Source organism: Salmo salar, chromosome 13 (genome assembly GCF_965601325.2).
Source record: "Salmo salar chromosome 13, fSalSal1, whole genome shotgun sequence".
Taxonomy (NCBI): Eukaryota; Metazoa; Chordata; class Actinopteri; order Salmoniformes; family Salmonidae; genus Salmo; species Salmo salar.
Genome location: NC_138303.1, coordinates 100,630,071 through 100,644,936, shown reverse-complemented (window position 1 = coordinate 100,644,936; position 14,866 = coordinate 100,630,071). Strand labels below are relative to the sequence as shown.

At 43.6% G+C, this 14,866-nt stretch overlaps 1 protein-coding gene across 3 annotated transcripts in view; it reads right to left on the bottom strand.

The window, feature by feature from the left end:
• The window catches only part of LOC106568365 (uncharacterized), a 28,277-nt gene extending 15,400 nt beyond the window's left edge, over positions 1–12,877 (bottom strand). For all 3 annotated transcript variants that reach the window (XM_014138650.3, XM_014138653.3, XM_014138655.3), the window contains exons 1-13: positions 12,749–12,877; positions 12,276–12,494; positions 11,267–11,993; positions 3,293–3,396; positions 3,121–3,186; positions 2,875–3,018; positions 2,625–2,758; positions 2,403–2,497; positions 2,137–2,191; positions 1,899–2,036; positions 1,402–1,638; positions 1,216–1,270; positions 908–1,127 (exon numbers count right to left, since the gene is read on the bottom strand). In XM_014138650.3, coding sequence (XP_013994125.3) covers positions 908–1,127; positions 1,216–1,270; positions 1,402–1,638; positions 1,899–2,036; positions 2,137–2,191; positions 2,403–2,497; positions 2,625–2,758; positions 2,875–3,018; positions 3,121–3,186; positions 3,293–3,396; positions 11,267–11,993; positions 12,276–12,472 — 2,172 coding nt within the window. In that variant the 5' untranslated portion in view covers positions 12,473–12,494; positions 12,749–12,877. The remainder of the gene's footprint in view (positions 1–907; positions 1,128–1,215; positions 1,271–1,401; positions 1,639–1,898; positions 2,037–2,136; positions 2,192–2,402; positions 2,498–2,624; positions 2,759–2,874; positions 3,019–3,120; positions 3,187–3,292; positions 3,397–11,266; positions 11,994–12,275; positions 12,495–12,748) is intronic.
• Positions 12,878–14,866: the final 1,989 nt, after the last annotated feature.

The window sequence follows — 14,866 nt, the reverse complement described above, 5'->3', positions numbered from 1 at the left end:
AAAATGATGGGGAAAACACTGAAAGTGCATGTTTTTTGTTTGCATTATCTTTTAACAGATCTAATGTGTTATATTCTCCTACATTAATTTCACATTTCCACAAACTTCAAAATGTTTCCTTTCAAATGGTATCAAGAATATACATATCCTTGCTTCAGGTCCTGAGCTACAGGCAGTTAGATTTGTTAAAATGTCAATTTTGGCGATAATCTAAAAAAAGGGTCAGATCTTTAAGAGGTTATTAAAGAAAGATTTTAAAGCCTTGAGACAATTGAGACATGGATTGTGTATGTGTGCCATTTAGAGGGTGAACGGGCAAGACAAAAGATTGAAGTGCCTTTGAATGGGGTATGGTAGAAGGTGCCAGGCACACCGGTTTTGGGTCAAGAACTGCAACACTTCTGGGTTTTTCACACTCAACAGTTTCCCGTGTGTATCAACAATGGTCCACCACCCAAAGGACATCCAGCCAACTTGACACACCTGTGGGAAGCATTGGAGTCAACATGAGCCATCATCCCTGTGGAACACTGTCGACACCTTGTAGTCCAATCCCCTTATGAATTGAGGCTGTTCTGAGGGCTAAAGGGGTGCAACTCAATATTAGGAAGGTCTTCTTAATGTTGTGTACACTCAGTTTATATGTTTTATTGTCACATACACTAGATAGGTGCAGGGAAATGGGTTGTTTTACAGGGTCAGCCATAGTAGTACGGAGCTCCTGGAGCATATTAGGGTTAAGTGTCTTGCTCAAGGGTTACTAGCCCAACGCTCTAACTGCTAAGCTATCTGCCGCCCTGAAACATTATATGACCACAGGAACATTTCTATCCACGATGATGTTGACGAGAATATAACCTCTATTTGCTGTCTTAAATTAGGTTTTCCTCCCAACACAAAGACCAACCTGTTCCTTAGAAACTCCTTCTTCAATGTTCTCCTCCTCCACAGGTGTGGGCCCATCTTTATCCTTATCTTTAGGCTTGGTCTTGGGATGCAGGCCTCTCTGGCCCCACTTCCTCCCCAGGTTAGGGAGGGGTCTCTGGGGTCGACCACGGGACAGCTGGGCTGGTTTGATCTCCACATGACCCTTATCGCCTTCCACTGGGCCTTCTGCTTGCTTTGAACTAATACAAAAATACAGAATAGAGATATCTCAGCACGTAACACTTGTTTCCTATCCTATAGTGAAATTGTTTCCAAACTGCACGTTACCTTTCAGCAGGTGACTGGTCCTCAGGTACTTCACCTTGCAGTACTCCAGCCTCTTCTGAGGAAGCAGAGGACACAACAATGTCAGTAAGTAAGACAAGATCCTTAGTTACTAAATGTTGTGCATTTTAATTGAGTTATATGGCTACTGTGAAAAGCACTGCTGAAGTCATGGTGGTTCAACCGCACCTTGATCACTTGTTATCAGGTTGCTGCTCTTCTTTTTCTTTCTATACATTGCTTTTTTAGGGGAGGACTCTCCTCCATCCTTCCTTTTGCGTTTTCTCTTGGGGGTGGTGGCGTCAGCGGCAGGTGTGGTCCCTACGTTAGAGACGTTTTCCTTCTCTCCCTCCACCTCGTCGCTGTCCATCTCCGCATCTGGCCTCTCCTCCTCCACGTCACTCAACTGATTCGCTGCTTTCTTTTCTGATGGACAGAGAGCAGAGAGATATTGAGACCCATAAAGAACGCAAGGATGGCTAGTGAGTGAGGCTGAAGACATTACTACCCTCTTAATATGAACTATGACCAAGAAATCTCATCACTTTCACCAGATAACATGGGTGAGAGATGCCATATGTGATGCAACACATAGCAAATCCACTCTGAGAAATTCAGGCATTGACTTGTGGTGGAAGTCCCTACACGACCAATACGAAGTAGACAAGGAAATGTATCTTAGTTACCTATTGGTTTTCTCTTATTTTTCTTGATCACTTTCTTCTCCGTGGGGGACTTGTTGTTTTTGTTACTCTTCGCCTCGATGCCCAAGATCTTCTCCAAGAGGCCAGTGAAGAACTCCAGATCCAGCCTACGCTTCTCCTCTGAACAGAGAAAATACCATAATGCGTTTGATTCCCCAATCCCATCTATAATGACTCAGTATAGTAATATGCTTCTGATAAAATTGTTTTCCAAAATTACTGAAGGCCTTGTCTATCCTCCAGCTGTTTGCTCTCTCCTCTTTCTTGAATTTGTTCTGAAAGATAAAAAACCAGGAGACCAAATTATAAACCTGCAGTAACACAACCATGCCTAGTACAGTTTTAAAGTGATACAGCCCAACCTACAGTATTTGATGAGTAAAGCAAATATCTTAAGAATATCAGTGATTTCTTATGAGGCTAATAATTAGAATATTCTATACAGGAAATATTGAGACTATCATAGCGTATACAGGTAATATATACCTTGATCTCAATGCGACCGCGGTGAGGAAACAGCTGTCCAATCATAGAGAAGTCTGTTCCCACCATATTGATAGCCAGGAAGAACATGTCTGTCTCTGATGAAACACACACATTTGGTTTAAGTAAGACTTTTGGTTTCAATGTGCAGAAACAAATGCAGATTGCCTAGTTGTGCATGATGTGGGAGTACACATCAGATACCAAGTGGTTGTCATACTGTACCTTTGTTGGACCAGGGTTTGACGTGTGTCCCTTTCCTAAAGCTAGAGTAGGTGGTTGTGGAGCCACGCTCAAAGATTGGGTCTCCATCATCAGCTGGATTTGGCCCCTTCTGCCTCAGGACCTCTACCGTCAAACTGGAGGACACACCCACACCAAGTCAGGTGACATGGCTCACACTGATAAGTCATGATAACGGGCAAGTGGCTATTGAAGTCAAAAGGAACCGTAGAAAGCTTCTTTAAACACTGACCTCTCCTCATCGATGATCAGAGACCCGTCCTCTGCCACCCTCACTCGCGGCACAATCACCCCATCGTTAGCATCATCATCATCCTCATCCCACTGGCTTGCTGTCTCAGCCGGGGCCTCTGGCGTTGGGGGCCTCGCAGGGGACCTGTGGGGGACAGAGATGGTAGTTTAAGTTGGGTTAAACAGCATAGCACACCTCTTTATATTGTGTGATCCATTTCACTTCCATTGTAATCTGTCTACTTACTCTTCTCTTGGGGGGGTGAGCAGCAGAACAGTCTGGTTCTCCCTCTGTTCCTCTTCCAGATAGGACCTGGTAGGAACACACAGCACAGGGATCGTAGGGCTCAGAAAAACCCTCTTAACACAGATTATACTGTATAGGACCCACACGGAAGGTAGCCTATATATAACCTTACGTCATGGGGTTGGTATCAGGCAGGTAGTATAGGAGATCTCTCATGGTCATTTTAGAGGGATCCAGCGTATATTCACTCAAACACACCTTGGCTTTCCTCAGTTTCTGCGCATTGAAAACATTACACGGTTATATTCAGTGGAGCAATAAAGAGATATCTTTAAAATATATACATTATATGATTATTATTATCTTGACAGTGTACTTTGCTGCCATCTAGCATCTGGAAATAGTGACAGCAACCAGTGATTTAACAGAATCTCTAGGCTACTAAACTCAGCAAAAAAAGAAACGTCCCTTTTTCAGGACCCGTCTTTCAAAGATAATTCGTAAAAATCCAAATAACTTCACAGATCTTCATTGTAAAGGGTTTAAACACTGTTTCCCATGCTTGTTCAATAAACCAAAACAATGAATGAACATGCACCTGTGGAATGGTCGTTAAGACACTAACAGCTTACAGACAGTAGGCAATTAGGTCACAGTTATGAAAACTTAGGACACTAAAGAGGCCTTTCTACAGACTCTGAAAAACACCAAAAGGAAGATGCCCAGGGTCCCTGCTCATCTGCGTGAACATGCCTTAGGCATGCTGCAAGGAGGCATGAGGACTGCAGATGTGGCCAGGGCAATAAATTGTAATGTCCATACTGTGAGACGCCTAAGACAGCACTACAGGGAGACAGGACGGGCAGCTGATCGTCCTCGCAGTGGCAGACCAAGTGTAACAACACCTGCACAGGATCGGTACATCAGAACATCACACCTGCGGGACAGGTACAGGATGGCAACAACTGCCTGAGTTACACCAGGAATGCACAATCCCTCCATCAGTGCTCAGACTGTCCGCAATAGGCTGAGAGAGGCTGGACTGAGGGCTTGTAGGCCTGTTGTAAGGCAGGTCCTCACCGGCAACAATGTCGCCTATGGGCACAAACCCACCGTCGCTGGACCAGACAGGACTGGCAAAAAGTGCTCTTCACTGACAAGTCGCGGTTTTGTCTCACCAGGGGTGATGGTCGGATTCGCGTTTATCGTCAAAGGAATGAGCGTTACACCGAGGCCTGAACTCTGGAGCAGGATCGATTTGGAGGTGGAGGGTCCGTCATGGTCTGGGGTGGTGTGTCACAGCATCATCGGACTGAGCTTGTTGTCATTGCAGGCAATCTCAACGCTGTGCGTTACAGGGAAGACATCCTCCTCTCTCATGTGGTACACTTCCTGCAGGCTCATCCTGACATGACCCTCCAGCATGACAATGCCACCAGCCATACTGCTGGTTCTGTGCGTGATTTCCTGCAAGACAGCAATGTCCGTGTCCTGCCATGGCCAGCGAAGAGCCCGGATCTCAATCCCACTGAGCACGTCTGGGACCTGTTGGATCGGAGGGTGAGGGCTAAGGCCATTCCCCCTAGAAATGTCCGGGAACTTGCAGGTGCCTTGGTGGAAAAGTGGGGTAACATCTCACAACAAGAACTGGCAAATCTGGTGCAGTCCATGAGGAGGAGATGCACTGCAGTACTTAATCCAGCTGGTAGCCACACCAGATACTGACTGTTACTTTTGATTTTGACAATCCCTTTGTTCAGGGACACATTTTTCCATTTCTGTTAGTCACATGTCTGTGGAACTTGTTCAGTTTGTGTCTCAGTTGTTGAATCTTGTTATGTTCATACAAATATTAACACATGTTAAGTTTGCTGAAAATAAACACAGTTGACAGTGAGAGGACGTTTCTTTTTTTGCTGAGTTTATATAGACCAGGGATGGGCAACACTGAACAAAAAAAGAAGCGCAACATGTAAAGTGTTGGTCCCATGTTTCATGAGCTGTAATAAAAGATCCCAATTTTCCATACGCCCAAAAACATATTTCTCTCAAATGTTGTGCACAAATTTTGTTTACATAAAAGATGTCCAAAAGCTGAAGAACATATGCACATCCAGGTACTTTCCTCAAGTGCTGGAGTTTTAGGCAAACTCATGGAAAACAGAAAGGAAAAATGGCACACACTGCTGCTCATGCTCCCAGGTGATTTTATTGTAACAAAGTTTCGACCCTTAGGTCTTCATCAGGCATCATCAGGCAGTGTGAGGCGTTTTCCTTTCTGTTTTCCTGTAATACGGTAAAAGATCCCCGTAATTTTCCACACACACAAAAAGCTTATTTCTCTCAAATTTGCTGGAGAAAATTTGTTTACATCCCTGTTAGTGAGTATTTCTCCTTTGCCAAGATAATCCATCCACTTGACAGGTGTGGCATATCAAGAAGCTGATTAAACAGCATGATCATTACACACACAGGTGCACCTTGTGCTGGGGACAATCAAAGACCACTCTAAAATGTGCAGTTTTGTCACACAACTCAATGCCTCAGATGTCAAGTTTTGAGGGAGCTTGCAATTGGCATGCTTACTGCAGAAACATCCACCAGAGCTGTTGCCAGATAATTGAATGTTCATTTCTCTACCATAAGCCGCCTCCAATGTCGTTTTAAAGAATTTGGCAGTACGTATAACCGGCCTCACAACCGCATACCACGTGTATGGTGTTGTGTGGCCAAGTGGTTTGCTGGTGTCAACGTTGTGAACAGAATGCCCCATGGGGTTATGGTATGGGTAGGCATAAGCTATGGACAACGAACACCATTGCATTTTATTGACGGCAATTTGAATGCACAGAGATACCGTGACGAGATCCAGAGGCCCATTGTCATGCCATTCATCTGCCACCATCACCTCATGTTTCAGCATGATAATGCACGGTCCCATGTCACAAGGATCTGTACACAATTCCTGGAAGCTGAAATCATCCCAGTTCTTCCATGGCCTGCATAGTCAATAGACATGTCACCTATTGAACATGTTTGGGATGCTGTGGATCAACGTATACGACAGAATGTTCCAGTTCCCACCAATATCCAGCAACTTCTCACAGTCATTGAAGAGGAGTGGGACAACATTCCACAGGCCACAATCAACAGCCTGATCAACTCTATGCAAAGGATATATGTCGTGCTGCATGAGGAAAATGGTCGTCACAGCAGATACTGACTGGTTTTCTGATCCAAACCTAGGGTTGCAAAAGGTCAGAAACTTTCCAGTAAATTTCCAGAATTTTCCGTACATTTTCCATGGGAAGTTAAGCCCTGGGAGTTTTGGGAATTTTGCTTAAATTCATCAAAAAATGTAGGTTATAACAGTGAACCTTTTTTTGTGGGATACACATAAGGCAATTCTAGGTATTGTGGCATATTTTGGTTAAACTATCCACAATTCAATGGAATTGCAACCCTCTGCATGCACAGTGCATTCTTCCATCACATGTACAGCTGATTCTCAAGATCTTGCAACTAATGAGATGCTATTGAGCCCACACTACTACACTGTCTGAGCCAAGGACTAAATGCTTTCTGGTAAGTTTTGATTACAATACTGGGTGGGGTGAAAATATTTCATATGACATACTAGCTTTTCTGTTAACTATTAAATAGTAGCCTACAGTAAAGTGTGTTTAAATCATTTCTAACCTGTTAACAATTTCTGCTAGTTAGTTTTTGCTACCATGTGGGTTTTAGCTTGTTCGAGCCTGCTAACTGAGGAGTGTTAATTCACCTGTTTCCATAAATGTTTCATTTTAAAGCATTTATCTTACAAATTAGATGTTTAATCTAACTGCTTAACTATTTATCTTTACATGGAATTGTATTATTATTTTTTTTACTATTTTTTTTCTAATCTTTATAGGAAAATGCCACGGGCACTATCTGATGTGTGGAGACATTTCACTGCAGCTAATGTAGAAGGAAAAGCTGTGTACATTTGCAAATACTGTGCCAAATCATATGTGAAGAAAGCAACAAATATGCAGAATCATCTGGCCAAGTGCACAAAGTTCCCTCAGCGCTCACAATAAGCAACCTCTGACAAAAGTCCCTCTACTTCTATTCGAGGTGAAAATGATGAATTAGACACAGCTCATGGTCCTCCTGGAGTCAGAAGTTTTTTTGACTCAATGGAGGAACGTAGTCAGAGAAATGCTGATGAATGTCTTGCTCAAGCTCTGTATGCAACTGGTTCAACTCTGATGCTCACAGGCAATGTGTATTGGAAGAGATTTCTGAATGTTCTTTCGCCCAGCATACACCCCTCCAACCAGACATGATTTATATACTCATTTGCTGGATGCAGAGTTCAACAGAGTTCAAGTGAAGGTCAAGCAAATCATAGAGAAAGCAGACTGTATTGCAATCAACTCTGATGGGTGGTCGAATGTTCGTGGGAAAGGAATAATTAACTACATCATCTCCACCTCTCAACCAGTGTTCTACAAGAGCACAGACACAAGGGACAACAGACACACCGGTCTCCACATTGCAGATGAGCTGAAGGCAGTCATCAATGACCTTGGACCACAGAAGGAATTTGCACTGGTGACAGACAATGCTGCGAACATGAAGGCTGCTTGGTGGAGGAGTCCTGCCCTCACGTCACACCCATTGGCTGTGCTGCTCATGCATTGAATCTGCTCCTCAATGACATCATGGCACTGAAAACAATGGATAAACTCTACAAGAGAGCCAATTAAATGGTTAGGTATGAAAGGTCATCAAGTTATAGCAGCAATCTACCTCACCAAGCAAAGTGAGAAGAATAAGAGCACCACATTGAAGCTGCCCAGCAACACCCGTTGGGGTGGTGTTGTCATCATGGTTGACAGTCTCCTGGAGGGGAAGGAGTCTCTCCAAGAAATGGCTATATCACAGTCTGCCGATACTGACAGCCGCATCAAGAGGATCCTCCTGGATGATGTATTTTGGAGAAAGTGGTAAGCAGCCTGAAACTCCTGAAACCTATAGTAGTAGTCATTGCACAGATTGAGGGAGACAATGCATCCTGTCTGATGCTGAGACTCTGCTTGCAGATGTAAGAGAAGAAATCCGTACTGCCCTGCCCACTTCACTGTTGCTCCAAGCAGAGTAAACTGCAGTTCTGAAATATATCAAAAAGCATGAAGACTTCTGCCTGAAGCCCATACACGCCACAGCGTACATGTTGCACCCCAAGTATGCTGGCAAGAGCATCCTGTCTGGTGCAGAGATCAACAAGGCCTATGGTGTCATCACTACCGTGTCTCGCCACCTTGGCCTGGATGAGGGCAAGGCTCTTGGCAGTATGACGAAGTACACTTCCAAGCAAGGGCTTTGGGATGGAGATGCAATATGGCAGTCGTGCCAACATATCTCATCAGCCACCTGGTGGAAGGGACTTTGTGAATCTGAGGCTCTTTCCCCTGTTTTCTCCAAATCCCACCGCCTCAGAGCGCAACTGGTCCTTGTTTGGGAACACACACACCAAAGCACGCAACAGGCTGACCAATACGAGGGTTGAAAAATTGGTGGCCATCCGGGCAAATGTGAGGCTTTTTCAGCCTGACAATGAGCCATCCTCAACAAGGTTGGAAAGTGACAGTGAAGATGAGGCCTCAGAGTCTGATGTTCAAGAGGTGGACATTGAGGAGGTCCGGGGAGAAGACATGGAAGCCTGAGAGGAAGACTGAGAGGAAGACAACCAAAGCTTTAGTTTCTAGACTATCATTTTACAGATGTATGTTGAAAACGTTTTTGGGAGATGCGATGGATCATTGGGGATCATTCAATATTCCCGTTCTTTTGTTGTTCAGTGAAATCATACCATGTGAAGAGTCAACTCATTTAATTAAAGATCAATTCGTGACTAAATTGTTGTTGTTTTTCTATTGGAGGGTTTAATCATTTGCAATTATGTCTACATATGATAAGGTAAAAGGTTTATGTTTCTGTCTCCATATGATATGGTAAATATATCCAATTCAAGAAACATCTACATTTAAATGGTAGTAATATTAATTAGCATTAATCCGTTAATTCCCACAGAAAGTTTCTATCTCTGAATATTCCCCAAAATGTGCAACCCTATCCACACCCTTACCTGTTTAAGGTATCTGTGACCAAAAGATGCATAGCTGTATTCCCATTCATGTGAAATCCATAGATTAGCGACTAATGAATTGATTTCAATTGACTGATTCCCTTATATGAACTGTAACTCAGTAAAATCAGGGGGGGACTCAGTTGTGGTTGTGCATCAGCAGTCACTCAAATAGCCCATGTCAGCAACCTTTTTTTTAGATTGGTAAGTTAGTCAAGCAGCCAGCTATCTAAACCTGTACTAAGCATGGTCGAATTACCAAACGGTAATGATCATCAGTTATAAAATTAAAAACTGCTAACGGTACACAGACCCATGAGCCACTGCAGCCCCTCATGATGAGTTCTGTTTTTTTGTGTCCCCCACCCCCATCAAAATTGCCTATCCCTGATATAGACATAGTACAGTTGAAGTCGGAAGTTTCCATACACCTTAGCCAAATACATTTAAACTCAGTTTTTCACAATTCCTGACATTTAACCATAGTAAAAAGTCTGTCTTAGGTTAGATAGGATCACCACTTTAATTTTAAGAATGTGAAATGTCAGAATAATAGTAGAGAGAATGATTTATTTCAGCTTTTATTTCTTTCATCACATTCCCAGTGGGTCAGAAGTTTACATACACTCAATTAGTATTTGGTAGCATTGCCTTTAAATTGTTAAACTTGGGTCAAACGTTTCAGGTAGACTTCCACAAGCTTCCCACAATAAGTTGGGTGAATTTTGGCCCATTCCTCCTGACAGAGCTGGTGTAGCTGAGTCAGGTTTGTAGGCCCCCTTGCTCGCACACGCTTTTTCAGTTCTGCCCACACATTTTCTGTAGGACTGAGGTCAGGGCTTTGTGATGGCCACTCCAATACCTTGACTTTGTTGTCCTTAAGCCATTTTGCCACAACAGTGGAAGTATGCTTGGGGTCATTGTCCATTTGGAAGACCCATTTGCGACCAAGCTTTAACTTTCTGACTGATGTCTTGAGATGTTGCTTCAATATATCCACATAATTTTCCTACCTCATGATGCCATCAATTTTGTGAAGTGCACCAGTCCCTCCTGCAGCAAAGCACTCCCACAACATGATGCTTCCACCCCTGTTCTTCACAGTTGGGATGGTATTATTTGGCTTGCAAGCCTCCCCCTTTTTCCTCCAAACATAACGATGGTCATTATGGCCAAACAGTTCTATTTTTGTTTGATCAGACGAGAGGACATTTCTCCAAAAAGTACGATCTTTGTCCCCATGTGCAGCTGCAAACCGTAGTCTGGATTTTTTATGGCGGTTTTGCAGCAGTGGCTTCTTCCTTGCTGAGCGGCCTTTCAGGTTACGTCGATATAGGACTCGTTTTACTGTGGATATAAATACTTTTGTACCTGTTTCCTCCAGTATCTTCACAAGGTCCTTTGCTGTTGTTCTGGGATTGATTTGCACTTTTCGCACCAAAGTACGTTCATCTCTAGGAGACAGAACGCGTGGTCCCATGGTTTTTATACTTGCGTACTATTGTTTGTAGAGATGAACGTGGTATCTTTAGGCATCAATTAGCCTATCAGAAGCTTCTAAAGCCATGACATCATTTTCTGGAATTTTCCAAGCTGTTTAAAGGCACAGTCAACTTAGTGTATGTAAACTTCTGACCCACTGGAATTGTGATACAGTGAAATAATCTGTCTGTAAACAATTGTTGTAAAAATTACTTGTGTCCGGCACAAAGTAGATGTCCTAACCGACTTGCCAAAACTATAGTTTGTTAACAAGAAATTTGTGGAGTGGTTGAAAAACTACTTTTAATGACTCCAACCTAAGTGTATGTAAACTTCCGACTTCAACTGTGTGTGTTGGAGGTACACCAAGTGCTTCGCTTAACCTATCAATTTGCAATAATAATCCTACATTCTTTGCAGAGTCTGTGCTATCAAACATGCATCATGTGTTAGCTTCACAAGATTACATTATCAAGCCTTAATCTCTGAACTAAAGAAAATCAGTGAGACTGAAACCAATCTCACCTTTTCCTTGTTCATCTCCTGTCTCAGCAGTTCTCTGAGCTTCCGGGCCTTGGCCAGCCTCTGCAGGTCCGTTGGGTCATTCAGGAATCTGCTAAGCCTGGACTTCCCTAGTGCCAACCCGGTGAGCCCAACAGACACAGACCTGGCTACCAGAGTCTTAGCTCTCTCAGATACTGAGATACCCTCTTTGTGTGGAAGGGAGGATGATGGGACATTCTCTAATGGAGTGGATGGAGCTTTAGTGGCTGGTGTTTTTTTCGAGAGATCTAATTGGATGCTGCCTTTGTCTTGTTTGGTGAGCTGTGAGGATGTTTCCTCCTTATCTGCTGCCTGCAGGGTCTGTTGTGACGGGAATGAGTAATCCACTGCCTGCTTCCCCAGTGGGGGGGTTGTTGTCTCAGGGGCTGGGGAAGATGGGGACAGGGGGCTGGGTTTGGGTTGTACTTTGGCCTGCCTACTACCTCCAGAGGGTCTCCGCCTTGGGTATCTCATGCCCTGTGAGGGTCCAGCATCTGTCTCGCTGGGGGCCCCTGGAGCCTCAGGGGCTGGGGTCTCAGTGCCTGCTCTCACAGGGGACTTGGAGGTCCGGGGGGAGGAGAGGGTGAGGGCCGGGGTTGCAGCAGCCCGTGGTTTGGCAAGGTTTGGCATGAAAGAGAACCTCTTCCTCCTTTGAATACTGTCTGAGGGGGTGCCACTGGAAGCCTCACGATTTGGGTCTTTTTCATCCCTATACCAAAAAACAAAAGGATCAGAAACAATGCTGACAATCAAGGAATACGTGAGCAGCCACACAGTCAGTGGATGGTTGTTGGGAAAGAAGCAAGTTACTAATGTGTATAACCCATGTTACCTTGAACAGTTCTCAATTCTACAACAATTATAAATCCTATGAGAGGTTACGAACCTCCAGAACCAGCTCTGACTGCTGGCCAGCAGCAACTAATCATTGACAAATGTTGCTGTAAAAGGGACTATAATACATTTGATTTAATGACAGACTTTTCCTCACTCTCTGGGTGTGGTGGACTCTGTGGAGGTTTCTGGTTCTGCAGTAGTGGTGGTGTCCACCTCCTGGCCCCCTGCCTGGGAAGGAGCCTCGGTGGTCTGGGACGATGGAGGAGTGTTTTGGGAGGAGGCTGGGGCTGCTGGGCCTCTGCCTGCCGGCCTGACGTTGGGCCGAACACTGATCCTGGATCTGCGGAGCATTCTGTCCTACTGCAGAGAGAGACTGTGACACAGATGATTACATGATTGGGGTGGTAAATACATGCACCAGAAAACGTATAGCGAGATACAGACATCTGATAATGAATTGCATTATCTTGCTAGCTAGCTAGCATTTGTTATAACAGAATAGTAACGGCAAAAGAGCATTATTATTAGCATGCTATAAGTTCTACGCCTAGGAAAGCAATGTAGCAATCTAGCTAAGACTAACTTCCTCTTCTCCAAATACGTATCATGATCAATACAAATACAAACCTCGTGATTAAATTCCTTTTTTAGAGATATATTCCATATGTTTGATGTTTTATTCTAAGTTTAGCGCCCTTGAACACACTACCACGCCATGATGTTTTCGGTGACGTCAAATGTAATTCGTGATGGGGATTATGGGAATAGTAGTTTTTAAACAATAGAGATTGACCAAATGTCTCAGAGTTTCTTAAACCGAGAGGCGCAACATCGCGAGACTTCTGGGAACGCTTGCGAAACAGACCAAACAGACCATTCTTCTTCGATGGGGTTTAACGGAGGTAGGCATCAAATGTTAATCAAATCAACTCAAATGTTATTTGTCACATGTGCCGTACACAACGGGTGTAGACCTCCCGAGTAGTGCAGTGGTCTAAGGCACTGTATCTCAGTGCTAGAGGCGTCACTACATACAGCCTGGACTCGAACCAGGGTGTATCACAACCAGCCGTGATTGGGAGTCCCATAGGGCAGCGCACAATTGGCCCTGCGTCTTCCGTTTTTTTCTTAACTGGTTAAATAAAATGAAAATAAAGACCATGAAAGGCTTACTTTACAAGCCCTTCACCAACAATGCAGTTTTAAGAAAATAGAGATAAGAAAATATTTACTAAATAAAATAAAATATAAAAATAACACAATAGAATAACAATAATGACGCTATATACAGGGGTTACCGAGTCGATGTAATTAGTCGAGGTAATAATTAGTCGAGGTAATTTGTACATGTAGGTTGGGGTAAATCGACTATGCAGGATAACAAACAGTGAGTAGCCACTCAGTTTTTTTATTTTACCTTTATTTAACCAGGTAGGCCAGTTGAGAACAAGTTCTCATTTACAACTGCGACCTGGCCAAGACAAAGCAAAGCACTGCGACAAAAACAACACAGAGTTACACATGGGATAAACAAACGTACAGTCAACAACACAATAGAAAAATCTGTATACAGTGTGTGCAAATGAAGTAAGGAGGTAAGGCAATAAATAGGCCATAGTGGCAAAGTAATTACAATTTAGCAATTAACACTGGAGTGATAGATGTGCAGATGAGGATGTGCAAGTAGAAATACTGGTGTGCAAAAGAGCAGAAAAACAAATATGGGGATGAGATAGGTAGTTGGTTGGATGGGCTGTATACAGATGGGCTGTGTACAGCTGCAGCGATGGGTAAGCTGCTCTGACAGCTGATGCTTAAAGTTAGAGAGGGAGATACAGTTGAAGTCGGAATTTACACACACCTTAGTCAAATACATTTAAACTCAGTTTGTCACAATTCCTGACATTCAATCCTAGTAAAATTCCCTGTTTTAGGTCAGTTAGGATCACCACTTTATTTTAAGAATGTGAAATGTCAGAATAATAGTAGAGAGTGATTTCAGGTTTTATTTCTTTCATCACATTCCCAGTGGGTCAGAAGTTTACATACACTCAATTAGTTTTTGGTAGCATTGCCTTTAAATTGTTTAACTTGGGTCAAATGTTTCAGGTAGCCTTCCACAAGCTTCCCACAATAAGTTGGGTGAATTTTGGCCCATTCCTCCTGACAGAGCTGGTGTAACCGAGTCAGGTTTGTAGGGCTCCTTGCTCACATGTGCTTTTTCAGTTCTGCCCACAAATGTTCTATAGGACTGAGGTCAGGGCTTTGTGATGGCCACTCCAATAGCTTGATTTTGTTGTCCTTAAGCCATTTTGCCACAACTTTGGAAGTATGCTTAGGTTCATTGTCCATTTGGAAGACCCATTTGTGACCAAGCTCTAACTTCCTGACTGATGTCTTGAGATGTTGCTTCAATATATCCACATAATTTTCCTACCTCATGATGCCATCAATTTTGTGAAGTGCACCAGTCCCTCCTGCAGCAAAGCACTCCCACATGATGCTTCCACCCCTGTTCTTCACAGTTGGGATGGTATTATTTGGCTTGCAAGCCTCCCCCTTTTTCCTCCAAACATAACGATGGTCATTATGGCCAATCTTTTCGATTTGTGTTTCATCAGACCAGAGGACATTTCTCCAAAAAGTATGATCTTTGTCCCCATGTGCAGTTGCAAATCATAGTCTGGATTTTTTTATGGCAGTTTTGGAGCAGTGGCTTCTTCCTTGCTGAGCGGCCTTTCAGGT